Below are 27,454 nucleotides of genomic sequence, written 5' to 3'. Positions count from 1 at the left end.
CCGGGAGCTCAGGGGCCAGGCAGGACAGCCCCGCAGGCCATAGTTTGCCCACCTCTGATCTAGTCTGACCTCCTGTATAACTCAGGCCATAGAACTTCTCCAAAACAACTCCTGTTTGAACTAGACCATATATTTTAGAAAGGTTGATTTAAAAATTGCCAGTGTTGGAGAATCAACTTCAACCCTTGGTAAACTGCTCCAGTAGTTAATTACCCTCATTATTAAATATTGATGCCTCATTTACAGTTTGAATTTGCCTAGCTTCAGGTTCCAACCATTAGCTCTTGTTATATCCCTGTGGGCTAGATTGAAAAGCCCATTGTTAAATATTTGATCACTGTTCAGAAGTACCTACATGGAGAATAAGTCAACTCCTTAACCTTCTCTTTGTTATGCTAAATAGACTGAGCTTCTTGAATCTATCAGTATAAGGTGTATTTTCCAATCCTTTAATCATTCTTATGGCTCTTCCATGAATCCTCTCCAATTTACCAACATCTTTCTTGAACTGTAGACACCAGAAGTAGACACAGTATTCCAGCAGTGGTGGCACTGGTGCCAAGGACAGAGGTAATACAACTCCCTACTCCTACTCAAGATTCCCCTATTTATGCATCCAAGGATCACATTAGCCTTTTCAATCACAACACTGCACTGGGAGCTTATGGTCAGCAGCTTATCCATTATGACCCCCCTGCCCAATGTCTTTTTCAGAGTCACTGCTGCCCAGGATAGAGTCCTCCATCGTGGCCTACATTTTTATTCCCAGAGGTATACATTTACATTTGGCCATATTCAAACACATGTTGTTGTCTTGTGCTCAGTTTACCAAGAGATCCAGATTGCTTTGTACCAGTGACGTGTCCTCTTCATTACTTATCACTCCCTCAATTTCTGTGACATCTGAAAATTTTATTAGTGATTATTTTAAGTTTTCTTCAGATAATTGATAAAAATGTTAAATAGCATTAGGGCCAAGAACTGATTCCTGTAGGGCCCCATTAGAAACACACCTGCTCAATGATAACTTCCCATTTACAATTTGATTTTGAAACTTGTCAGCCAGTTTTTAATCCATTTAATGTGTCATATAAATCTTGTAGCATTCTAGTTTTTAATCAAAATGTTGTGCATTACCCAGTCAAATTACTTGCAGAAGTCTCAGTATATTACATCTACACAATTACCTTTACCAACCAAATGTATAATCTCATCATAAAAAGATATCAAGTTAGTTTAATGGGATCTATTTTCCATTAACCCATGTTTGGCATTAATTACATTACCCTGCTTTAATTCTTTATTAAAGAAGTCTCATATCAGCCATTCTGTTAACTTGTCCAGGATCAATTTCAGACTGACAGGCCTATAACTAGCTGGGTCATCCTGTTTATTCTTTTTCAATACTAGCACAACATTAGTTTTCTGCCAGTCTTCAGAAACCTCCCCAGTGTTCCAAAACATATTGAAAATTAATGGGCCAGCAAGTTTCTCAAACAGTTCTTTTAAAACTCTTGGATGCTAGCTGATTTAAAAATGTCTAGCTTTAATAACTGCTAGTTAACATCCTCAAGAGCTAATAGTGGAATGGAAAGTGTGTTATCATATGATATGACTACATCATCTGTTTTCTCCCCAAATATAGAACAGAAATATTTATTGAAGACTTCTGCCTTTTCTACATTATTATTGACAGTTCTACCATTTCTATCAATAATGGACCAATGTCATTGTTAGGATTCTTTCCATTCCTAATAAACTTTAAAAAACCCTCCTTTTGTCCTTAACTCTGCTGTCCATAGATGTTTTTTTGTGTCACTTTGCTTCCCTTATCAACTTTCTACAGTTCCTAGTTTCTTTACTATCAACTTCCCTTTTGTTCAGTTTATATATATATATATAGTTTTCACACCCCCTCTCTATGCCAGGTTGACTTTTTAACCAATGTGACCTTTCTTGAGTGCGTCTTTTTGGCCATCTAGTAAAGTCTTCTTAAACACTTACCAATTATCATTTTTTTTTTTCTGCCACTGATTTTGCTCATAATTGTTTTCACCTTTTGTGAAATTAGCCCTTTTAAAGCACCAAGTTTATTTTATATTACTTCTTTAAACTTTATTTTGTTTGCATATAGCAAGTGTGATCAAGTCATGATCACTTGCACCTAAGTTACCACTGATTTTTAATGTTGTGATCAATTCTTCACGTGTGTCCAAGTAGCCTGGCAGCCAGCTGAAGCATGAGCAGTCTGTTGAAACTACAGGCAATGGGAATGCTCCTAGTCAGATAACAATACTGAGCAGACTGGAGAGACTGCTTCCCTTAGGGTATGTCTACACTACGAAATTATTTCGAATTTATAGAAGCCGGTTTTATTGAAATCGGTTGTATACAGCCGATTGTGTATGTCCACACAATAAAATGCTCTAGGTGCTCTAGTCGGCAGACCGCGTCCACAGTACGAGGCTAGCGTCGACTTCCGGAGCATTGCACTATGGGTAGCTATCCCACAGCTATCCCACAGTTCCCGCAGTCTCCGCCGCCCCTTGGAATTCTGGGTTGAGATCCCAATGCCCGGATGATGCAAAACAGTGTCGCGGGCGGTTCTGGGTACATGTCGTCAGGCCCCTCCCTCCCCCGTCACAGTAACGGCAGACAATAGATTCGCGCCTTTTTACCTGGGTTACCTGGGTTACCTGTGCAGACAACATGGAGCCCGCTCAGCACAGCTGAGCTCACCGTCACCATATGTCCTCTTGGTGCCGGCAGACGTGGGACTGCATTGCTACACAGCAGCAGCTGCTAACTGCCTTTTGGCGGTAGACGGTGCAGTAGACTGGTAGCCTTCATCGGCGATCTGGGTGCTGGCAGCCGTGGGGCTTGCCTTTTGGCAGTAAATGGTGTATTATGACTGTTAGCCGGCCTATTACAAGTCGGGTCATCGCACGTTAGCAGAGTCTTCCCTGAGCAGCAGCTCGTGCAATAGGCCTGAAGACCATCGTCATACACCGCCCCGTATTTGCTGCCAAGCACCCAGAAAGATGCCGAGGGCTATCAGTCACGCTGCACCGTCGTCTTAAGATGTAAAAAATAGATTTTCTCTGTATTCATTTGCTTCCCCCTCCCTCCGTCAAATCAACGGCCTGCTAAACCCAGGGTTTTCAGTTTAATCTTTGGGGGGGACCAGTCTGTGACAGTTGTTTGTGTCTCTCCCTGATGCACAGCCACCGTTCTTTATTTTAATTCCCTGTGCCTGTACGCCATGTCGTCACTCGGCCCCCCTCCCTCCTTCCCCTAGGCCGTCAGATACTACGTTTGCGCCACAGCTCGAGCCGAGAAGCGGTTTGCGCCTTTTCTTTGAATTCTGGGTTGAGATCCCAATGCCCGGATGATGCAAAACAGTGTCGCGGGCGGTTCTGGGTACATGTCGTCAGGCCCCTCCCCCCTCGTCACAGCAACGGCAGACAATAGATTCGCGCCTTTTTACCTGGGTTACCTGTGCAGACAACATACCACGGCAAGCATGGAGCCCGCTCAGCTCAGCTGAGCTCACCGTCACCATATGTCCTCTGGGTGCCGGCAGACGTGGGACTGCATTGCTACACAGCAGCAGCTGCTAACTGCCTTTTGGCGGTAGACGGTGTAGCATGAGTGATAGCCGTGGGGCTGGCAGCCGTAGTGCTGCATTGCACCAGCCCCTTGCAGGCGATGGTATATTATGACTGGTACCCATCGTCGTCGTACTGGTATGGCTGTCAATCATGGCCACCTGGGCAGACATGCTACTGTTTCGATGATGACGGTTACCAGTCATAATATACTATTTTCTGCCAATTGCCCAATATTGTCTGCTAAGCACCCAGAAGAGGCCGAGGGCGATGCTGGGTGCTGGCGGACGTGGGGCTGGCAGACGTGGGGCTGCATTGCTACACAGCAGCAGCCCCTTGCCTTTTGGCAGATGATGGCCTATTATGATTGGTACCCGTCATCGTCATACTGGTATGGCTGTCACTCATGCTGCAGCGTCGGCTGCCACCTTAAGATGTAAAAAATAGATTTGTTCTGTGTTCATTTGCTTCCCCTTCCTCCGTGAAATCAACGGCCTGCTAAGCCCAGGGTTTCCAGTTTAATCTTTGGGGGGACCATTCTGTGTGACAGTTGTTTGTGTTTCTCCCTGTTCCTGTACCTGTACGCCATGTCGTCACTCGGCCCTCCCTCCCTCCCGCCCTCCTTCTCCTGGTCCATCAGATACTACTTTTGCGCCTTTTTTCTGACCAGGCGCCATAGCTAGCACTGGGATCATGGAGCCCGCTCAGATCACCGCGGCAATTATGAGCACTATGAACACCACGCGCATTGTCCTGGAGTATATGCAGAGCCAGAACATGCCAAGGCGAAACCCGGACCAGGCGAGGAGGCGATTGCAGCGCGGCGACGAGAGTGATGAGGAAATTGACATGGACACAGCCCTCACACAAGGTACGGGCCCCAGCAATGTGGAAATCATGGTGTCACTGGGGCAGGTTGATACCGTGGAACGCCGATTCTGGGCCCGGGAAACAAGCACAGACTGGTGGGATCGCATCGTGCTGCAGGTATGGGACGATTCCCAGTGGCTGCGAAACTTTCGCATGCGTAAGGCCACTTTCATGGAACTTTGTGACTTGCTTTCCCCTGCCCTGAAACGCCAGGATACCAAGATGAGAGCAGCCCTCACAGTTGAGAAGCGAGTGGCGATAGCCCTGTGGAAGCTTGCAACGCCAGACAGCTACCGGTCAGTCGGGAATCAATTTGGAGTGGGCAAATCTACTGTGGGGGCTGCTGTGATCCAATTTGCCAGGGCAATGAAAGACCTGGTGATAGCAAGGGTAGTGACTCTGGGCAACGTGCAGTCAATAGTGGATGGTTTTGCTGAAATGGGATTCCCAAACTGTGGCGGGGCCATAGACGGAACCCATATCCCTATCTTGTCACCGGAGCACCAAGCCACCGACTACGTAAACCGCAAGGGGTACTTTTCAATGCTGCTGCAAGCCCTGGTGGATCACAAGGGACGTTTCACCAACATCAACGTGGGATGGCCAGGAAAGGTACATGATGCTCGCGTCTTCAGGAACTCTGCTCTGTTTCGAAAGTTGGAGGAAGGGACTTTCTTCCCGGACCAGAAAGTGACCATTGGGGATGTTGAAATGCCTATCGTGATCCTTGGGGACCCAGCCTACCCCTTAATGCCATGGCTCATGAAGCCGTACACAGGAAGCCTGGACAGGAGTCAGGACCTGTTCAACTACAGGCTGAGCAAGTGCCGAATGGTGGTGGAATGTGCATTTGGACGTTTAAAAGCGCGCTGGCGCAGCTTACTGACTCGCTCAGACCTCAGCGAAAAGAATATCCCCATTGTTATTGCTGCTTGCTGTGCGCTCCACAATATCTGTGAGAGTAAGGGGGAGACATTTATGGCGGGGTGGGAGGTTGAGGCAACTCGCCTGGCCGCTGATTACGCGCAGCCAGACACCAGGGCGGTTAGAGGAGCACAGCAGGGCGCGGTGCGTATCAGAGAAGCTTTGAAAACGAGTTTTGTGACTGGCCAGGCTACTGTGTGAAACTTCTGTTTGTTTCTCCTTGATGAACCCTCCAACCCCCCCCCCCCACCCGGTTCACTCTACTTCCCTGTAAACCAACCACCCCACCCCACCCTCCCCTCCCCTCCCGCTTGCAGAGGCAATAAAGTCATTGTTTTTTCACATTCATGCATTCTTTATTAGTTCCTTACAGAGGTAGGGGGATAATTGCCAAGGTAGCCTGGGATGGGTGGGGGAGGAGGGATGGAAAAGGACACACTGCATTTTAAAACTTTAACTCTTATTGAAGGCCAGCCTTCTGATGCTTTGGCGATCATCTGGGGTGGAGTGACTGGGTGGACGGAGGCCCCCCCACCGTGTTCTTGGGCGTCTTGGTGAGGAGGCTATGGAACTTGGGGAGGAGGGCTGTTGGTTACACAGGGGCTGTAGCGGCGGTCTCTGCTCCTGCTGCCTTTCCTGCAACTCAACCATACGCTCGAGCATATCACTTTGATGCTCCAGCAGACGGAGCATTGCCTCTTGCCGTCTGTCTGCAAGCTGACGCCACCTATCGTCTTCAGCCCGCCACTTGCTCTGTTCTTCCCGCGATTCAGCCCGCCACCTCTCCTCTCGTTCATATTGGGCTTTTCTCATCTCCGACATTGACTGCCTCCACGCATTCTGCTGTGCTCTATCAGCATGGGAGGACATCTGCAGCTCCGTGAACATCTCGTCCCTCGTCTTACGTTTTCTCTTTCTAATGTTCACGAGCCTCTGCGAAGGAGAAACATTTGCAGCTGGTGGAGGAGAAGGGAGAGGTGGTTAAAAAAGACACATTTTAGGGAACAATGGGTACACTCTTTCATTACAAGGTCGCATATTTCGGCTTGCAGGCAGCCATCGTAGGCCACAGTGTTTTGGCTTATTTAACCTTCTTAACATGCGGGAAAGGTTGCAAACAGCAGCGCATTTCCCATATCAAGGATGAATTGGGTTGTCCATTTAAAATGGGGTTTCAATGTAAAAGGAGGGGGCTGCGGTTTCCCGGTTAACATGCGGCACAAACACAAGTAAACCACCCCCCCACACACACACGATTCTCTGGGATGATCACTTCACCCCTCCCCCCCACCGCGTGGTTAACAGCGGGGAACATTTCTGGTCAGAAGAGCAGGAACGGGCGCCTCTGAATGTCCCCCTTAATAAAATCACCCCATTTCAACCAGGAGAGCTTTCTGGAGATGTCCCTGGAGGATTTCCGCTCCATCCCCATACACGTTAACAGACTTGCTTGCTTTTTTTTGTAATGTTTACAAATATTTACAAAGTTACACTCACCAGAGGTCTCCTGTGTGCCCTGAGGGTCTTGGGTGAGTTCGGGGGTTACTGGTTCCAGGTCCAGGGTCACAAACATATCCTGGCTGTTGGGGAAACCGGTTTCTCCGCTTCCTTGCTGCTGTGAGCTACCTACAGTACCTCCATCGTCATCTTCCTCGTTCCCCGAACCGTCTTCCCTGTGTGTTTCTCCAGTGAGAGAGTCATAGCACACGGTTGGGGTAGTGGTGGCTGCACCCCCTAGGATCGCATGCAGCTCCGCGTAGTAGCGGCAAGTTTGCGGCTCTGCCCCGGACCTTCCGTTTGCTTCTCTGGCTTTGTGGTAGGCTTGCCGTAGCTCCTTAATTTTCACGCGGCACTGCTGTGTGTCCCTGTTATGGCCTCGGTCCTTCATGGCCTTGGAGATCTTTTCTAATACTTTTCCATTTCTTTTACTGCTACAGAGTTCAGCTATCACTGCTTCATCTCCCCATATGGCGAGCAGATCTCGTACCTCCCGTTCGGTCCATGCTGGAGCTCTTTTGCGATCCTGGGAGGACTCCATGACGGTTACCTGTGCTGATGAGCTCTGCGTGGTCACCTGTGCTCTCCACGCTGGGCAAACAGGAAATGAAATTCAAACCTTCGCGGGTCTTTTCCTGTCTACCTGGTCAGTGCATCTGAGTTGAGAGCGCTGTCCAGAGCGGTCACAATGAAGCACTGTGGGATAGCTCCCGGAGGCCAATAACATCGAATTCCGTCCACACTACCCCAATTCCGACCCGCAAAGGCCGGTTTTATCGCTAATCCCCTCGTCGGAGGTGGTGTAAAGAAACCGGTTTAAAGGGCCCTTTAAGTCGAAAGAAAGGGCCTCGTTGTGTGGACGTGTCCAGGCTTAATTCGGTTTAACGCTGCTAAAGTCGACCTAAACCCGTAGTGTAGACCAGGCCTTAGGAGCCTATATACCTGCTTTGGGGTCATGGGTTCTCACCTGTGGTTGGCTGAACCCTGGCTGAATGGTGTAGGGCCTATCCCAAAACCTGCAGGTAATTGCCTCTGATGACTCATCACACTCTCTGGCTCAGGGCTGACTCATCAGGCTTAAGCAGTCTCAGACTCAGAAGTATCACAGTTTGTCAGCACTGGGTCTAATACAAAACTCCCTATGTCAGATGCAAACTTTGTGTTAGGAAATTGTCATCTATAATATTTAGAAATTCTGAGGGTGTTTCAGTAATGGCAGCATGCGACCTCCAGTATGTGTCACTCAGACTGAAGTCCCCCACAATCATGCAGATTTTTTCCTTGTTATACATAAGTGTTTAAGAAGCAATCCTGTTCCCTAATGTGATTTCATGCTCTGTAGCTGACACACACTAGTACCCCATCTCGTGGTTTATCTGTTAAGACCAAGATCCATAAGCATTCAAGTTCTTTTCTTCCAAGTTATCAGTGACTCAGAAACAAGTATTGCCATTTTTGGCATGGAGTGCCATTCCCTCTCTCCTTTTGCCCACTTGATCATTCCTAACTAGATTATAACATTTTAACATTCCAATCAGGCAAATCACCCTACCAGGCTTCAGTAATACCACCTAGATCAAATTTATGCTAATAAAAGAGCAATTCCCATTCTTGTTTGTTATTCAAGCTCCTAGCATTGGTGTATAGGCAATTAAAGAATTTAATTACAACAACCCTGTAATATGTTTAACCATTAACTTACTGATGGGTGCTCTCAACCATAACTCCTTTGTAACTTAGGGTTTGGGGGGGGACGGGACAGGGAGGTCTGGGATTTTCATTAGTTTTTTTTACACTATGATGTTTCATATATGGACACTAAACAAGAGACCCAAAAAGAATACTCCCATACAGTATTTTATGGCTGCAGAGAAGGCTCCCAGGTCCTGGGTCCTCCAGATAGTAGCCAGCCCCCAAAACAAGGGCGCCTGACTCAGGGCTTCCCACTCAGCCCCAACCAGGCACGGTGCAGAGGGGGTTGGCATAGCCAGCACAGCCCTGGGGTCCCAGCTGGCTGAACTCAGCTCAGTGCTCTGGTCTGTGCTGCACTGCACACCGCCCCAGTCCCAGCCCTCCCCTCCCCTCCCATAGCCTTAGGCTGCCAGGCAAAGGGCAGGTGGGTTCAAGACCAGCTTCCTGCTGCTGCTCCCACACACCTGGGTCCTAGTGCAACCGCCAGGGACCAGGGTAGGGCTAAGGAATGTTTGGATTTCTGTTGAGGCAACACCCAGAGGCCTCATGATGGGACAAGGCTCAAAGCTGCCTCCCTGGAGCAGGCGTGGGAGACTCCCAGCTGAGCAGAGCCGAACCCCTCCGGGTCCACTCCTAAACACACAAGAGACAATGGACTGGGGCCTACTGGGCTAAGCACAGGCCTATGTGCCAGGAGCTCCACTCTCACTCTCTCTGGCCCAGAGGAGTCACTGCCTCTCCCTTTTAATTATTTTATTCCCAGCTGGGGTTGTGTGGAAAGACTTAGGGTGAGCCCAATACAGAGATGGCATGGTTACCTCAAAACCAAGTGTTACAAGCCCAGGAAATCTAAAGTGAAGGTTACCCTTCAATCCAAAGTGTGAGGTAAGCAAGGGGGTTCCAGATTTTTTTCCCTGAGGCCCACCTGTGCAGCTGCAATAGGCACTGCCACCCACTATCAACACTTCTTGAGGAAAAGTATTAATTTTAATTATTACATCAACGTAAACAGTTTGATAGTGCCTCCTCCCACCTCGCCCACCAGGCAGGCAAGCTATCCTCCCCTTAGGCTGATCAAATGGGAAATCAGGCAAGGAGCTGCCAAGCACGCAGACTGGCCTCCTCGGGCAGCTACACATCCATCAGGGAGAGGGGCACCATGGGGCGTGTGTGGCCCCTCACCTCAGCAGGGCCCAGGGCCAGCGAGAGGGTGAAGAGGCCACGCAGGTGCCACAGCCAGCCCCTGCCAACACCCTCCACCTCAGCAGCCCGCTAAGTACCTTGAGCACGTCACCTGGCAGCCCAGGTACAGTCTCCCACCCAGCACCCTGGTGCACCTCACAGGCACCCCCTGCCCAGGAAGGAAAGGTTTCGGGGTTGCCAGAGCCGGGGGCCAGGCATGGGCTCGGGCCAGGCCCAGCCATTACCTGTGGCAATCCTGATCATGGCATTGTCCAGGTGGAAACAGAGCAGCACCGCTGAGCCCCAGTCCCAGGGGGACCACAGGGCTGATGCTCCAGAGGGCCCGACAGCCACAGATCTCAGGCTGTGGCAGCTCAGAGTGGGAACAGCCGTGAACCCTCCAGCCTCCTCTAGCTGCCCTGGGAGCCGCTGCCTCTTGGGACCGGTCCCTTCTCCTTTCCATCCACCCACCAGCTCCACTTTGCCCTCTGCTGCCCGCCTGGTGTGCTGGGCTCCTCCGGCCCTGGGAGGGGCCATCCCCAGCCACCGCTCCACCACCAAAGGGGACTGGTGGCCAGCTCCCAGCCTGGGACTCCTCCTCATCGTCCGCTTCCCAATCGGACATGGCGGTGCTACATGCCCTGCAGGTGGGAGGGGGCCTGCCGGATGAGGGGGCGTGACTGAACCTTTAAGTTGATAGTGGGGGGCACAATTTATACAGTTTCAGGGAGCAACACCCTCTACATCCCTCTCAAACGCTTCACACTGTTGCACCAGCAGACCACGCAGGACTGTGTTGCAGCCCATCTTTGGGCCACAGTCCACAGTTTGGGAACTCCTGAGGTAAGCAATGTCCAGCTATGGGTCCCAACCCTCACTCCACCGTGCAGAGATTCCAGGCAATAGTCAGAGGGCTAGGGCTACTTTTGTGCTCCCAGATTTGACTAAACTGGTGTTTCTAGATATGTTTAATTGTTTTCCTCTTCTCCCTTCATGGCATCACTGCAGGGGACAGAGTGAAGAGTATTTGAGTGTCATGTGCACTATTTACCTTACCTTGTTTGTGTTTCTTTTAGGTGTAACTGCATCAACTGAATTTCCTAGGTTTAGAGAGACAAAGTGGGAGAGAGAATATCTTTTATTGGACCCACTTCTTGTGGTGAGAGAGAGAGAGACAAGCTTTCAAGTGACACAGAATTCTTCCTCAGGTCTGAGAAATGTGTCACAGCTAAATACAAGGTAGAACAGACTGTTTAGCATAAGTAATTAACATCTATTTCAAGGGACCATTCAAGGTGAAGTGGACCTTTAACACCCTTCCAGTTATGGGGGGACCACAGGAGGGAAAGCAGCTGGGGCAGTTGTTAATGGGTTATAGATTGTTGTAATAAGCCATAAAATTCTCAGAACAAGTACAGTAGCTGTGGGTAGGATATTCTGTATTTTTCAAACAGCCCAAGAGATTGGGAATCCCTGCTTTAAGTGTACAATGTAACCCTGTCTTAAATACGGAGTCACAACCAGTGCCTCCATAAGTCAATCACTCTTTGAATCTTGCTAAATACTTGGCCTCAATGATATTGTGCAGCAGTGAGTTCCACAATCTAATTATGCCTTGTGTGAAAAACTCTCAGGCTCCGACTCCATGGGTGCTCTGTGGCTGGAGCACTGATAGAAAAAAAAAATAGTGGGTGCTCAGCACCCACCAGCCTCAGCTGATTAGGGCGTCGCCAATCATCTAATCTGGGGTGCCGCCAAACAGCTGTTTGGCGGCTTGGAGAGGGGCTTTGGGAAGGGGCTTGGGGGAGGGCAGAGAGCAGTGAGAGGGCAGGGCCCTGGGGGAAAGGGCAGAGTGAGGGCAGGGCCTAGGGGCAAAGCAGGGGTGGAGCACCCCTGGGGAAAAGTAAAAACCAGTGCCTATGGAAAAACTATATCCTTTTATCTGTTTTAATTTCACACATTTCAATCTTATTGAATATTCCCTTTTCTTGTATACAAAACAGAGAGAACAGACGCTCCCAATTTACCTTCTCTCTAGGATTACCATTTTGTTTATTTTAGTATGCCCCCCTTTTTTCCTCTACACAAACCCAAACTTTTCTCTCTCTTTTCTAAGCATTTTTTCCATATCCCTAATCATTCTTATCGCCCTTCTCTGAATTCCTCTAATTCTACAATATCCTTTGTGTGATTGGGTGAACTATACTGCACACAGTATTCCAGCTGAGGATAACCCTTCACTTTATATGATAGCATTATGATATTCTTGATATTATTCTCCATCCCCTTCCTTATGCATCCCAAGTACATTTTTTTAACTGCAGCTATGCATGGAGAGAAGTCTTCATGGATGACACCTAGGTCCTTTTCCCAAGTCAATATCATTAATTTAGAATCCTGTGACGTGTACAAGTAATTCAAAATTTTCTCTCCAATGTGCATTACTGTGCATTTACCAACACTAAACTTCATTTGCCATCATCATGTTGCCCATTCACCTAGCTTGATCAGGACCCCCTGAAGGGCTCAACAATCTTCTCCAGATTTAATTAATGTCAATAATTTTGTGGCACACAACTCGCACCCTTTCCAGGTCATTAATAGATACGAGAAAAAAGACCAGACCTAGTACTGAACCTTAAGGCAACCCCTGTTAACCTTCTGCCATTATGAAAATTCACCATTTATTTTTACTCTTTACCTATCTTTTACCTAGTTTTTGATCAAGGACAATACTTTGTTACTCATCTCTGACTACTTAACTTGTTTAGTGGCCTCTAAAGAGAGGCCCTGTGAAAGGCCTTTTGAAGGTTTAAATTAATTCTGTGAAATACTTCTCCTTTACCCATTCAAAGAATTGTAATATATAAGCAAAACATGATTTTCCATTGCAAAAACCATGTTGATTAGACCCTATCATATCATGATCTTCCAGCTGTGGTATTATTCTATTTTTAATTACTGTTTCAAACAATTTACCATGTTTAGATGCAAAACTTATTGGTCTATAATTCCCCAAATCACATCTAAAGCTTTTTAAAAAAGTGGGTACAATATTTGCTATCATCTAATCCCAAAATGTAGTACCTGTTTTTAATCAGAGATTGCATATTTCTGCTAGCAGCTCAGCTACTTCATTCTCAAGCTCCTTCTGAACTCTTGTGTGTATACCGTCTGGCGACTTATTGCTTTTTTATTTATCCAGTTACCCAATTATTAGGCAGTTTTTAAAACTGCAGCCAGTAATCTTTTCACCATATATAATGTTAGGCATTTAAGTCTGTATAGCTGGGATGTCATGCTCCTAGCCACAAAATGTGTTTACATTGTCCATATGGCAGACTGAGATTGAACCACATCTAAATTTCCATTTAAAAAAAGTTTCAAGCCTTTACAGTTGTGAAGAGCCTTTTGAATGGGACCCTGATGCTGTATTGTCTTATACATCCTAAACCAACAGCTCTACAAAATGTGTGGACTACTCCATTTATCTTAACTGAGTGTTAACACTGAACCCTAATGATGACCAACTTTTACCAAAAGCTTAAAACAGGTAATTATTCATGTAAACAGCCAAAAGGGAGGAACAGCTGTGCCCAAAAGGGCCCAGCATCATTCTCTCTGTGTGATGGTGAATGCAACAGCAACTTTTCTAACAAAGTCTGGTTACTTAATAAGGAGATATCTTTGCACAAACTTCCCATCAGTATCAGTGCACTGTGGGGACCATGTGTGGGATTAACTATGTAACCCCAACCAATGGACCACAATGAATATTTGTCCCTCTCCACAGAATGGGAGCGAGGCTCTTCTTTTATTCACTGACAACAATTCTGACAGTTTTATAGCTATAACCTCCCTGCTGCCAGCAACATCTCGCAATGCAATCAAGTTAGAGTACTGAGCCCACAATGCATATCATGTACTTCATTGTCCTGTCCCTGGTTCTATGCAGCATTCACAAGAGCTATGTAGCCCTTACAAGTCCTGCAGCAGCCTCAGTCATGCTTTTAATTAATGGTGACCAATAGCCTCTGCATAGGTGAGGTTGCTACCAGCATTTAATTATAAGGCTTATTTTCCATACCCTCACCCTAAATCTAATTAATAAGCCTGTATGTTTTCAGAATGTTCCAACAAACTTTCAGGGTGAAGTTGCTTTTCCTGAAAACTTTAGAGAAAGCAGAGTAAATGCTTTTCCAGTTGAAGGGTAGATAAAAGTCAATGAGTTAAAAAAAAAATAAAAAAAAGCGAATTTTTTTATTTAAAATCGGATTTTTTGATAAAATGTGTTTTGAGGAAAAAACCTATCTAAAGATGGTTTTAATTAAGATACATTATAGCTCAAAGATATCTCATCATGGAATAGGGATTATAAATTCTAATTCTATAGTATGAGAATATATTCATGTAATGTTTAAAAAAAAAGTTAAGAACATAAGAACGGCCATATGGGTCAGACCAAAAGTCCATCCAGCCCAGTATCCTGTCTACCGACAGTGCCAGGTGCCCCAGAGTGAGTGAATTTAACAGGTAATCCATCTCCACCCTCTGACAAACAGAGGCTAGGGACACCATTTCTTACCCATCCTGGTAAGAGCCATTAATGGATTTAACCTCCATGAAAGAGAACTAGATAAATTCATGGAGGTTAAATTCATTAATAGCTATTAGCCAGGATGGGTAAGGAATGGTGTCTGTAGCCTCTGTTTGTCAGATGGATGGAAGGATTACCTGTTAGGTTAACTGGCCGCCCTTCCTGCAGCCCCCATTGGCCTGGAGCAGCGAACTGCGGCCAGTGGGAGCAGCGATCGGCCGAACCTGCGGACGCGGCAGGTAAACAAACCAGCCCAGCCCGCCAGGGGCTTTTCCTGAACAAGCGGTGGCCCTAGTTTGATAACCACTGGACTAGATGACCTCCTGAGGTTCCTTCCAACCCTGATATTTTATGATTCTGTGAATAAGAACCATTCAAGAAATATAAGTTTGCTGATGATGTTTTAAAGAAAGTCACACCAGTGAACTGGTGGAAGTCACTTAAGCACTTGGATTCAGAGACTGTTGAAGTGATAATCTCACTTTTAACAGCAGTAGCTTCTATTGCTGGTGTAGAAAGAATATTTTCCTCCTTTGGACTAATTCATTCCATATTGGGAAATCGTTTGGGACCTGAAAAAGCAGGAAAGCTTGTTTTTCTTTTCCAGATTACGAACAAACAGGAAAATGAAGGTGAGGACGACTGAGTTAGCTGCAGAAGCCAATATTTTAAGTTTCTCATGTTGACCTGGCTGACACAGTCGCTTTAATTTTTTGTTTTGTTTTTTGTTTTAATATTTCATGTAACTATTTTAGGTAAAAACAATTTTAACAAAAACAAACCTGATTTTAAAAAACGTGAATGTTTAACTAAATTCAAAAATTCATATGCTTGTTTTGTTAAAATATTATATGTTTGCTGTTGAAGAAAAAAATCCAGAATACATAACGTTGTTTTAGTTAAACAAAACAATTTAAATGTCTATGTGGTGATGTTCTCCTCCTAATACAGCATGGCAAGAAAATCCTCCAAATATTAATGATTAACTTGTTGACTTGGAGATAGTTCACCTCCCAATGACTTCATAAATATCTGCTTCAATTACCTTTGGTAAATGAAATAACCGAACAATCATTCATTTTCTGATATAGCTGTAAAACTAATCTGAAAAGTTTTCAAAATACATCACTTTAAAAATGTATAGTGTGTACCTTCTAAAATTAAACCTACATCTATCTCTGAGCTGTGAGGAATATGTATTAAAGTTATAACAACCAACAAGAATGCACTTTTATGTAAAAATCCATGATTAAATCGAGTCTTCCTGACTAGTGATTTAAATCAAATCCACCCTGAAGGGCTGTATTGAAATGGTTGTGAAATGTCTAATATTTCTATCCCCATATACTGAAAATAGAGTCCGATGCTAACCTGGGAAAAGGTTTCCAACATAAACCTTGTGCAGAAGCTAGTTTACAAGGAGACACAAAGTACACATTTAATTAGCATTATTCCTAAATAATGTATGAGCTGCCGCCATTGAAGTTGAAGGAGTTAAACTCCCACTGAATAAAATGTTCATTGACAGCCGCTTCCACTCACACACTGAATGAAGCAGGCTGGAGCTGGCACAGAAGTTTACATGCTGTTAGATACAATTTTAATGACAACCGCGTCCACACATTGAATGGTGGAGGATGAAGTCTGCTGAGAAATTCACATGCCATTGGATAAATCTGTTAATAAGATCCCATGTCTTATGTGGCAGATAAAACCTGAACTATACAGCAGGGACCTTGGAATACTAGACCCCTCGATATCCCTCTCCAATCCAGTTCAATCAGGACAGTATTATGCGCTATTTGTTTTGGAAGGAGGATTTTCAAAACTGCCTGTGAGAGTTAGTTAACTAACCTAACTCCCTCAAGCGCTTCGGAAATTCCACTCTTTGATTTCATTCATTCTGTGCAGCACCACAATTTCAGCATGCAGATTGTATTGAAAATGCATAAAAAGACATGAAGGTCTGGGGTTCAACCCCCGTGGATGACCATGGTGTGTGCATGTCTCTGACCATCTGTATGTTAGTTTGTTAGGTAGAATACGAAGCCTAAGGGCAAAGAGGGTAGCTGTGGAGTAGAGGGGAAGGTGACTTCAGGAATCATGGGGGAGGGCCAGGTAAATAGCTGATGATCTTAGAATCATAAAACTGGAAGGAACCCGAGAGTCATCTAGTCCAGTCCCCTGCACTTGTGGCAGGACTGATTATCTAGACCATTCCTGACAGGTGTTTGTCTAACCTGCTCTTAAAAATCTCCAATGATGGAGATTCTACAACCTCCCTAGGCAATTTATTCCAGTGCTTAACCACCCTGACAGGAAGTTTTTCCTAATGTCCAACCTAAACCCCACTTGCTGCAATTTTAGCCTATTGCTTCTTGTCCTAGCCTCAGAGTTAAGATAAACAATTTCTTGTTTTTCTTGTGGGGGAGGTTTAGGTTGGATATTAGGAAAAACTTTTTCACTAGGAGGGTGGTGAAGCACTAGAATGGGTTACCTAGGGAGGTGGTGGAATCTCCTTCCTTCGGAGTTTTTAAGGTCAGGCTTGACAAAGCCCTGGCTGGGATGATTTAGTTGGGAATTGGTCCTGCTTTGAGCAGGGGGTTGGACTAGATGACCTCCTGAGGTCCCTTCCAACCCTGATAGTCTACGATTCCTCCTCCTTGTAACAACCTTTTATGTACTTGAAAACTGTTATCATGTCCCCTCCCAGTCTTCTCTTTTCCAGACAATACAAACCCAATTTTTTCCAATCTTCACTCACAGATCATGTTTTCTAGACCTTTAATCATTTTTGTTGCTCTTCTCTGGACTCTCTCCAATTTGTCCAGATCTTTCCTGAAATATGGCACCCAGAACTAGACATAATACTCCAGCTGAGGCCTAATCAGAGCGGAGTAGAGCAAAAGAATTACTTCTCATGTCTTGCTTACAACACTCTTGCTAATACATCCCAGAATGATGTTCGCTTTTTTTGAAATAGTGTTACACTATTGACTCATATTTAGCTTGTGATCCACTATGACCCCCAGATCCCTTTCCGCAGTACTCCTTCCTATGCAGTCATTTCCCATTTTGTATGTGTGCAACTGATTGTTCCTTCCTAAATTGAGTACTTTGAATTTCATCCTATTTACTTCAAACCATTTCTCCAGTTTGTCCAGATCATTTTGAATTTTAATCCTATCCTCCAAAGCACTTGCAACCCCTCCCAGCTTGGCATCATCCACAACCTTTATAAGTGTACTCTCTATGTCATTATCTAAATCATTGATGAAAATATTGAACAGAACTGGACCCATACCTGATCCCTGCAGGACCCCACTCGTAATGCCTTTCCAGCAGGACTCTGAACCACTAATAACGACTCTCTGGGAATGGTTTTCTAACCAGTTTTGCACCCAACCTTATAGTAGCTGCATCTAGGTTGCATTTCTCTAGTTTGTTTATGAGAAGGTCATGTGGGACAGTATAAAAGCTTTATTAAAATCAAGATATACCATGTCTACCGCTTCCCCTCTATCCACAAGGCTTGTTACCCTATCAAAGAATCTCTACATGAACTCTACAGGGTCCCCTGCTTCTCAGCTCACAAATATTCTTCCTCATTTCAGGCCCCCTCTGCTCTGAGGCTCCCCCTTCACTCCTAGGCTCTCCTGCCAGCCTTCTAAACTCTGCTACAAATACAGCAGAAATGGTACACTCTCAAAAGTGCTTTTGGACCATATAAACATTATTCCTGAGACCTAAAGTCTGCAGTACCTCTTGCATGCTTTGTAAAACAACACTTAGAAGATGACTGCATACTATGTACTAGTCTTTAAAGGAAGTCACTAGATAAACACCCTACTCTATTGAAAACTGGCATGGGGATTTCAGTAACCACAAGTGGCCAAGGCCTCAGATTTTAGTTCTCAGATTAAAAAAAGAAGTAATCTCCAGCACCGTGCTGGAGCACTGAATCCAGTAGTGTCTCAGAGGGGAGACCCAACACCACTTCCTGCACTATTTAGGTTTTCCTTAGCAGTCCCCCTTCCAAGAACAGAGCAGATCAACTCCTATTTAGCTTCTAAATGCTGATGATATCACAGTACAAACAAAAACAGTTAGTATACCTATTTGAATCAGGGTTTTCAAGCTATTTCATACTATCAACTCATATTCCTTTTTCCTGCAGTGAATATGTCCCATCCTTCAGTTGCCATAGAAATATAAGTGATACCCGTAAAGAGGATTATGCACGTCTTACAGAATCCAAAAGAAAGAGGAGCTAGGTTGTGGGGACAACTATTCTTCAAAAACACAAAATTTTCCAGGACTAGTGATTTATGGTGAAAGAAAGAATTGCTGCCAAAGAGACTTGCTTTTGTTTAAATTATCTCTTTGTTCCTGTTCTCGTTAACATGAAACCTCTGTAATGTATATTGTGTTCTTCACATTTGTCTGGAATCCAAGGGTCAGGCACATAACTACACCCCACCCTATGGAACAGATTCAGCAAAATCATTAAAAACTACAATTCAAGACACTATAATTAGGGGTTTCAAGAATCAATGTTTCCACAGGTTGAATCCATTCCTGGAGGCTGGCCCCTCCATATGCATCCCACATGGCAGGATGTGACCCATTTCTTTCAGTTCTCTCTGCTGGTAAACCTGCTGCGGGAGTGGAAGAACAGAGGCATCAACAAGCGGTGGTAGGAAGATAGGAGAGGCTGAGTTTGAATGGAAAGTATCAGTTGTTCCCACATCATATTCTATAGACTGTTCTTTCAGGGTCCTTTAAGATACTAGCTCCTACAGACCCACAGCTGGGGATGGCACTCAGCCCATAACGTATTTAATTATAAATCCCTGGAAAATGGGGTTTACACTGGAATTGCAGATAGCGCCGCATGGTATTAGAGAGCCACTATGACCCACCACCACCACCCCCCACACATGCACACACATCCATCCTGATTCTCTTTTACAGGAAGGCACCTTTACACCATTCTGTCACTGTAAAGAAGCCTTGAAAAGGATGCAAAATTGGTTACACTCATTTTTAGGCCTGTTTACACTGCCAGAGTGATGTAAAACAGACACAATGTAAACAATAATCAGGCTCAGGACAGCCACTTACCGCTGGCAGCTGGACACAGTTGGAACTGACATCGTATTCAATATATGCCACTTCTATCCCCTTCTCTGATTTCCCATCCTTCGTATAACAAACATCCCTGGTCCGAGTGATAAGTTGGTCCACTTCCTCCATTGAATAGACACAGAGTGCAGACTCCTCGCTCAGTCTGCCAGACGAAGCCTGCCAGGCAGAAAAGGCAGTGAACAGCACTTCTCCTTGAGTGCTGAACCTCCCTCTTCTCAGATCACTGCCTGGTTGGGTGACATAAGCAGCCTGCAGTAGGCTGTATGTTTTCTCTTTGCTTCTACAGAGCAGTGGTAATTCCACATAGGAGTAATAGTGAGAGTCATCCAGACAGATTCGTGAGATGTAGGTCTTGTACTCCCGTGACTGGGACTTCAGATCCCGGCGATAAAACAGGAAGTAAACGCTGGAGCGGTAGGTAAAGGATTTGATGAAATGGTGGTTATACTCAGAGAGCCGACCCACAGCCAACTTAGCCGTTTCTTCATAGGAGAAGATGGAGTGAGAGTCTGCCCCTTGCATGTCCCCCCCATGGGCCCTGAGATTTCGGGTGGTGATAGGAGGGATACCCCCTCCAACCCCTCTGCTGGTATACCCTCGTCCCACAAACAGCAGGGGCACGTCATCTTTTGAGTGGCCTACCAGTCCCACAGTAGTGATATTTGGGTCATTTGCAGCCACATACTGAGTGTCTCCAGGGCTCTCTGGTCGGAAGAGAATGTGGTCAATGGATCTGAGGCTTCTTTTTTCACAGATCCCCTGGTGCACACTGCCACACACAATGAGCTCCTCCTGCACAGAGTTCACCAGTAACAGCTTGTTGTGATTGTCAGTGTTGTGTGCCTGGGGACATTCCAGCTTTGAGACAGGGGGGAGACAATCTTTGCTGTCCAAAACTGGCCCAGTTTGAACTGCGCTCTCCATCATCAGGTCTGATGTCAATTGGAAAAGAAAGTTGGTGGCCCCCAGATAAAGGGTCCCAGACTCAGAGTCTATAGTCAGGTGAAGGAATTTTGTGGTGTTGTGTGAAAAGGTGACATACTGCAGTCCCCTTGGAATCACTGCCCCCAGGAAACAGAGAGCAGGAAGAAGGAAAGTTCCCAGAGACATGGTAAACATTCTGCAAGAGAGAGAAAGCTGTTACCTTCTGGAGCTAGGAGTGAAGGTTTACACAAATCACAGTCCTGCAACATCGTACTTTTATTATGAGAAGAGGTGGGTGAAGAGAACAGTGGCTAAATCTAGAGACCAAATAGCCAGAGATACAACAACAAATGAAAAATTATCAAAAGCAGGAAGCCCATGGAAGCATCAATGGCTTTGATTGTGCAGCAGGGTGTTAAGGTGACAAGCACAGAGTAAAATAAGATTGTTGAGAGGCTGAAATATTACAGATATTCCTGGGACACTTTTACCAGATGACTTCATTTGTTGGTGGAGATCCCCATTACCAAGATTTTCATTGCAGGCCCAGAACTTGGATTGGTTATCTGAGAAACAGGGAATCAATATTCATGTTTCCTCAAGAGAAATCTGGCCAACGCATAGATCCTCTGACCTCTGGCAGAAGATCCTATTTATACTGTAAAAACTAGCATGTCAGGGAGTTGATTCAAACTCAGAAACCCCGCACAATAGCTAAAACACAGTATGTCCTGGCAATACAGACAGAAGTGAACCTCGTTTAACCATGCTCCTGGACTGTACTACAGACATAGGCTTTAGCAGGGTTGTGGAGTATGAGTTCTCCAGGACAGGGGCCATATGTTTAGAGAGAACCTAGTACATTATGAGTATTACTCAAGAGCAATATATATGATGATAATACACCATGGTTCAGAAAAAAATACAGCTCATTTCTGGCTACACTATAGAACTGAAATATATTTTAAACTTTTTTTTTTTTTTTTTTAAACAGTATAGGTGGGTTTCAGTTTATAGAATCAAACTGTTCTGCATTTGAATCAAGCAAAACAGTCAGTGTTCAGAGAAATCATATTGTTCTTTGCATCCTACTTCTTCCCTCTCTTCTCACACCTCCAATCCCAGCTTCAAGTTCTCGTCCTCAGATTTTTGACCCCATATAGTAGCATTTCAGATCAATGTCACTTGAAAGTCTCAAGGATAGTTCCTGTTCTGGGTTTTTTACTCAGACTAATACAAAACAGACCCTGACAAGCTCCCAGGAACAATGCTGGTTCTTATTACACATCCTCCAGTTTCAAAAAACTGACATTTCCTCGAGCTCCATTCATATCCTATTAAAGAACATCTGCAGCAATCAATATTGACCATCGGCACAATAAAGGGAACAAAATAAGCCAGGCTTCTCTTATTGACTAATTCACAGACTAACACTATTCTGCATCCATTGCTATGGTAACCATCCATCTAGGTGTGAAAGGTCATAGTTGGCTCAGCTGTACCAGTAGAACCCCAGGGAGAAGCTTCAAAGATCAGCAGCACTCATTTCCCTGAGGCCCTTTGGAATATCCCTATTAGAATCACTCCTTCCCATCCCTCTCTAATAATATTTAATGGTCATGGCAAATGTTATCAAAATGTAAAACTGAGACAGATCCCTCCAGTCTGAGGGCCCCAGACAGTCCGCCCAGGCCAGAGCATCACACTGTGTTTGGGTTTGATTCTCTGTGCCCCTCTCTCGTTGCATCCTTTGGAAATAAAGGCTCCTAGCTGCTTTTCAGAAAGATGGCTACTTTATTCCGTGCTGAATGTGATCACAGGCCTTCTGGAGAGACTGCACTGGACAGTAACTCAATCCTCATTTCTTAGAGCAGGGGTGGGGAACCTTTTTTCTATCAGGGGCCATTGACTCACAGAAAACAATCAGTCACGGGCCATATACAGTCCCGCAAGGGTGGGGGGCATGGAGGCTTGGGGCTTCCTGCCACAGCGGGGGGAAGGTCTGGGGTACAGGAGGGGGCGCCGGCTGGGGCCAAGGGGTTTGGAGTGCAGGAGTAGGGAGATGTAGATATGCTGGAGGGTAGGGATAGGGTCCAGAGTGGTCTAGACAAATTGGAGGATTGGGCCAAAAGAAATCTGATGAGGTTCAACAAGGACAAGTGCAGAGTCCTGCACTTAGGACAGAAGAATGCCATGCACCGCTACAGGATGGGGACCGACTGGCTAAGTGGCAGTTCTGCAGAAAAGAACCTGGGGATTACAGTGGATGAGAAGCTGGATATGAGTCAGCAGTGTGCCCTTGTTGCCAAGAAGGCTAACGGCATATTGAGCTGCATCAGTAGGAGCATTGCCAGCAGATCGAGGGAAGTGATTATTCCCCTCTATTCAGCACTGGTGAAGCCACATCTGGAGTATTGCGTCCAGTTTTGGGTCCCCCACTACAGAAAGGACGTGGACAAATTGGAGAGAGTCCAGACAAGGGCAACGAAAATGATCAGGGGGCTGGGGCACTTGACTTACGAGGAGAGGCTGAGGGAACTGGGCTTGTTTAGTCTGGAGAAGAAGAGTGATGGGGGATTTGATAGCTGCCTTCAACTACCTGAAGGGGTCTTCCAGCCCCACAGCGCGAAGACTTGCTGCGGGCTGGATGAAATGAAGCAGCAGGCCAAATCCAGCCTGTGGGCCGTAGATTCCCCACCCCTGTCTTAGTGTATTAAATTCTCTAAGGACAAAGCATCACATTATAATTTATTTATATTGCTAACCTTGCGAGTCTCTGAGTAGCAGCAGCTCTCTCCTCATTTCCTGCACAGGCTTATCTAGGCAGCATCTAAGCCAGCGTGGAAATACAGAGCTGTTATTTTGGGACACATTGCAGGCCCCCATTTGTTCTCTGCAGGCACTTCCACCCAATCTTGAAAGGTAATTTTAAAAAGTCAGTCAGTCTTAAAGAGCAACAGCCAGAAATGGGCAGACAGGAGATGACTATGAAAAAGGGCAAGACCGAGCCTCCTTCAGAGGAACTGTTCATCTCTTCAGAATCCATGGGCTAGTCACTCTCTGGCAAGGCCACAGCTCTTTCTTCATGGAAAGCTATCACTTCCCATCACCTGTTGGAAACAACCAGCAAGCTCCACATGCTATCCTGGCACCTCTTGGAAAGCATTAAATTGCTTTCCAAAACCCCAGCTTTCATTAAAAACAAACAAACCCTTCAACTGTTATAGTTGCAAAGAAAACCTCACAACTGTGACCCAAATGTGTAATCGATGCAGAGTCTGGAACAGTAGCTCTGAGAGGCAGGGGTGCTGGAACAATTTGTATAGTGGGGGTGCTGAGAGCCATTGAAACAAACTGTAAACCCTGTATATGATGGAAACCACTTAAAGCCAGGAGATGCTGCCACACCCCCAGCACCCCTAGTGCCAGCACCTAGGCTGAGAGGTGTGAACTACCCCATTCATTTCATCAAAGTGTAAACTCAGCTGCCTAGTCAAGCTTATTAATGATTTCATTCCTCATGCAAAAAAGGAAAGGGTGGGTCACAGATTTGTACAAACTGCTGCCAGTAGGTGCCACAAGGGGTGGTGCATGCTGGATGCTACCACTGATTTTCTTTTCCCCCAACAAAGTAGCCAAGCCCACGTGGCTTAGCAGAAGCCCTGGGTATACTGAAGCCTCACTGAAGCCATGAGTATATTGAAGCTCAGGCGCCCATTTGCCCTCAGAGAGCACACGTCATCATATTTTGACTGTCCTTACAATCTACCATGAGCAGTGTCTCATTTTGACAATTCACATGGGCGGAGCTCAATTTGTGGGTAGAACTTGGAAGAATACTGACACTTTCCCCTCCCCACCCCCAATCCGACTCCGTTTGATCTTTATGCTGAGCTCAAAGTGATGCTGTTCGTCAAGGAGCATTACAGCAGGAAACAAGTCTGCAATGCTGTGAGGGAAGATCACCACTTGATGAATGGTGAGACTCAACTGAGATGTATCTAATTTAGATAGTAAACTCCTTGGCACAGGGACTGTTTCCCCTCTGAGTTCAATACAGCACCCAGCACACCAACAGGGTACAGATGATAATAGCAATTGTAACAACAACTGGAAAAGCAAGGTTCTAATTTTGGCTCTGCCACTGACTTGACAAATCTTATAACCTTTCTGCTATTACCCCTGTAAAATGCAGATATTACTGCCCTGCCACAAAGAGGTGGTCTGTGATACTCTGTGGCTGGATGGTGTTACAGGTACTATCCACTATTAATTACAGGGCTTAATGAAGCTCTGAAAACACTTCATGTGCTTGCTGTAGTAAGCAGACAGCATTGCCAGGACACACACAGACACGGACCACTGGCACACTGCCCTCAACACACACACACACACACACAGATTCACATCACACCAGCACTGGTTACATTTAGGTTACACACACAGAGGGGCTTTTATTCTCAGTGGATAATGGACATTTAGAATTCGCTGCTCCCAACACTTCTGACAGAAACTGCTTCGGTAGGAATCTCAAACAACACTGGACTCACCTCAGGTTCTCCCTATAGTATATGGGGAAGGAGTGGATTGAAGGATTTTATTGAAGTGTCTGTCACGGAGAAACATTTATATCTGTTGATAGGTATTTCTTAAAGTCAATAAGCAAGTTGTTATGGAACTTGTACATAATGTCAATATCATAATATCAAACTCCTAAAGCAGCCAAAGCAGGGGAGGAAATGACGACATTTATACATCAACGTTAAGAAAATTAAGTCAAAACCAACAAAGAGTCTTTGTGGCACCAGACTAACAAATTTATTTGGGCATAGGCTTTCGTGGGCTAAAACCCACTTCATCAGGTTTTAGCCCACAAAAGCTTATGACCAAATAAATTTGTTAGTCTCTAAGATGCCACAAGGACTCCTCGTTGTTTTTGCTGGTACAGACTAACACGGCTACCACTCTGGAAAAAATTAAGTCAGTATATCTAACATGATTAAATTTCCTGTGATCCTGGAAGGTCCTGCAGGCACTGGAGGGCCTGCTGGCCTTCGTAACCTTCAGGCCTTCCTAATCTTCCTGTGTTCACAATTGCCCATTGCTCTTCCTTTTAACCCCCAACTCTCCAATTACATCTCCCCAGCACTGAATTGGCAAAGGTCCCCTTCCCACTACAAAAGTTCCTGAGACACAAGACTGACTGATAATAAGGTGGGGCATCTAACAGTAATACAATTGAAACACACAAGCTGTTAGTCCTGAGGCATGTCCATGTGTCTGTTGGTAATATGGGATATTCAGATTCTGCAGAATTGAAGATTTTACTTTAAAAAAAAAAAAAAAAAAAAAGATTCTATTCCTCCTGGTTGTGAAGCAAACCTTCCAAATATATACTGAGTATAAAGTGAGACAGTGTTGTTTTCCTGACTCTGCGAAGAGCCCGAAACAGTGGCTCACAGATGTGTGAGCTCCACTGCAAAGCACTACTTTAATCAACTGTTAACTCTAAAGGCTAACGATGTCAAAAATTCAGTGTAAACTTCAGTTTCAGCAAATGGAATGTGGGACTGGTGTAAATGAACACACAAATGGGGAGTGGCCGAACACCAGTGGTGGGAGCATTGAGGGACCAGAAAAGGGACAGAGATGCAGCTAGTCCCGTAACCGTGACAGGGAGGTTACCATATATAGTCCTAAATGTTCTGCTATCATGTAGACCATTATTAAAAATGGAAATCAGCCTTCTCCACTTAACGTGTTTGACATTTTGCTCAGGACAGAGCCCTGGAATGCTGCATAGCCCTGAGCCATAATCTCTAAAATCTGAAGCATTTTTTCTAATTGCTTTCCAAGGGTGAGAGGTTTAAAGATATTCCCCAGTGAAAGGACTTCAAAATGAATACTTAAAGCAGTGATTTGAGAAGGTACTGGCTGATGAGAAGACTTTCCCTGGAACAGAATACAGCGAGATGGCAGATCTGAGAGGTCTGGACCTCTCAGAAACAGGGAGATGGTTGTGATAATTTATGTTCTGTGAACTGGTTCCACTTCATCCCTAGAATTATGTGCATATATTGAATATAGTGCCCATAGCTATCGTGTGATTATTAGGTGAATTACGTAAGGGATTGTGCATGTTAACTGCAGTTGGGTGTGTGTGATTATTGGGGGTACCACTGAGCCCACCAATTCCACCAGCCTGGACTCCCTTACACTGTCCTGCTGAGCCAGGCCCTCAAGCAGCACTTAAGTGCACATCCCCTCTCGGATGCAAACCCAAAATAGTATTGTCTTGTGCTGCACAGAGAACTGTACAGTGTTAGCTTATGAAATTCTCCCCCTCCCTCAATGTGGAGGAAGATATGCACAGCTTTTTGCCCCCCAGTTATGAATTCCATAAACTAGTTTTAGAGAAAACAAAAACAAGTTTATTAACTACACAAGATAGATTTTAAGTGATTATAAGGGCTAGCAAGCAGATCAAAGTAGATTACTGAACAAATAAAACAAACATGCAAACTAAGCTTAAAAACAAGTAGTAATTTCTCACCCTAAATGTTGTTTTAGGCATTTCTTTCACAAGTCAGACATCTTTACCAGCCCGGGCTCAGCTCTTCTCCCCCACTTTTTTCCTTTGTTTCTTAGACGTTTCCAGCATCATCCTGGACAGGGATTCAGTGAAGAACGAACACTGATCAAGTCACTCTCCAGCCTTAAGTAGGTTTTACATATGGCGGGAACCCTTTCTTTTCCAGTGTGGTACCCCCCCCTCCCCCCGACATGGAAAAATACTGGTATTCTATCATGGAGTCCAGTACCAGGTGACTGGATCACATGACCCTCCATTGTCAAAGCAGCCATGAGTCAAAGGTTGTTTGTAGCATCCCAGGAAACTTCTCAGGAAGGTGGGAGATTAGCATCTTCAGAGACCTATTGTTCTCCTAATGGTCCACCCAGACTAACTGCATTCTGCCGGGTGGGCGGTTGCCCAGGTGTAAACCCACTTGTA

At 45.4% G+C, this 27,454-nt stretch overlaps 1 protein-coding gene across 12 annotated transcripts in view; it reads right to left on the bottom strand.

The window, feature by feature from the left end:
* Positions 1–27,454, bottom strand: part of PLXNB1 (plexin B1) — a 211,514-nt gene that overhangs the window by 110,171 nt on the left and 73,889 nt on the right. For 6 of the 12 annotated variants that reach the window (XR_004646473.1, XM_034775817.1, XM_034775825.1 and 3 more), the window contains exons 3-4: positions 23,208–23,272; positions 19,495–20,638 (exon numbers count right to left, since the gene is read on the bottom strand). The exons of 1 other annotated variant lie outside the window; for it this stretch is intronic. Coding sequence is in view for 9 of the 11 variants with exons in the window: in XM_034775817.1 (XP_034631708.1) it covers positions 19,495–20,637 (1,143 nt within the window). In the remaining 2 variants the exon portion in view is untranslated. Of the gene's footprint in view, positions 1–10,829; positions 10,868–19,494; positions 20,639–23,207; positions 23,357–27,454 lie in introns of those variants that run through there. 5 more of the 12 variants (XM_034775819.1, XM_034775824.1, XM_034775823.1 and 2 more) reach the window with 3 other exon arrangements.

The sequence above is a fragment of the Trachemys scripta genome, chromosome 7 (assembly GCF_013100865.1).
Source record: "Trachemys scripta elegans isolate TJP31775 chromosome 7, CAS_Tse_1.0, whole genome shotgun sequence".
NCBI classification, from domain to species: Eukaryota; Metazoa; Chordata; order Testudines; family Emydidae; genus Trachemys; species Trachemys scripta.
This window is presented reverse-complemented; position numbering and strand designations above follow the sequence as displayed.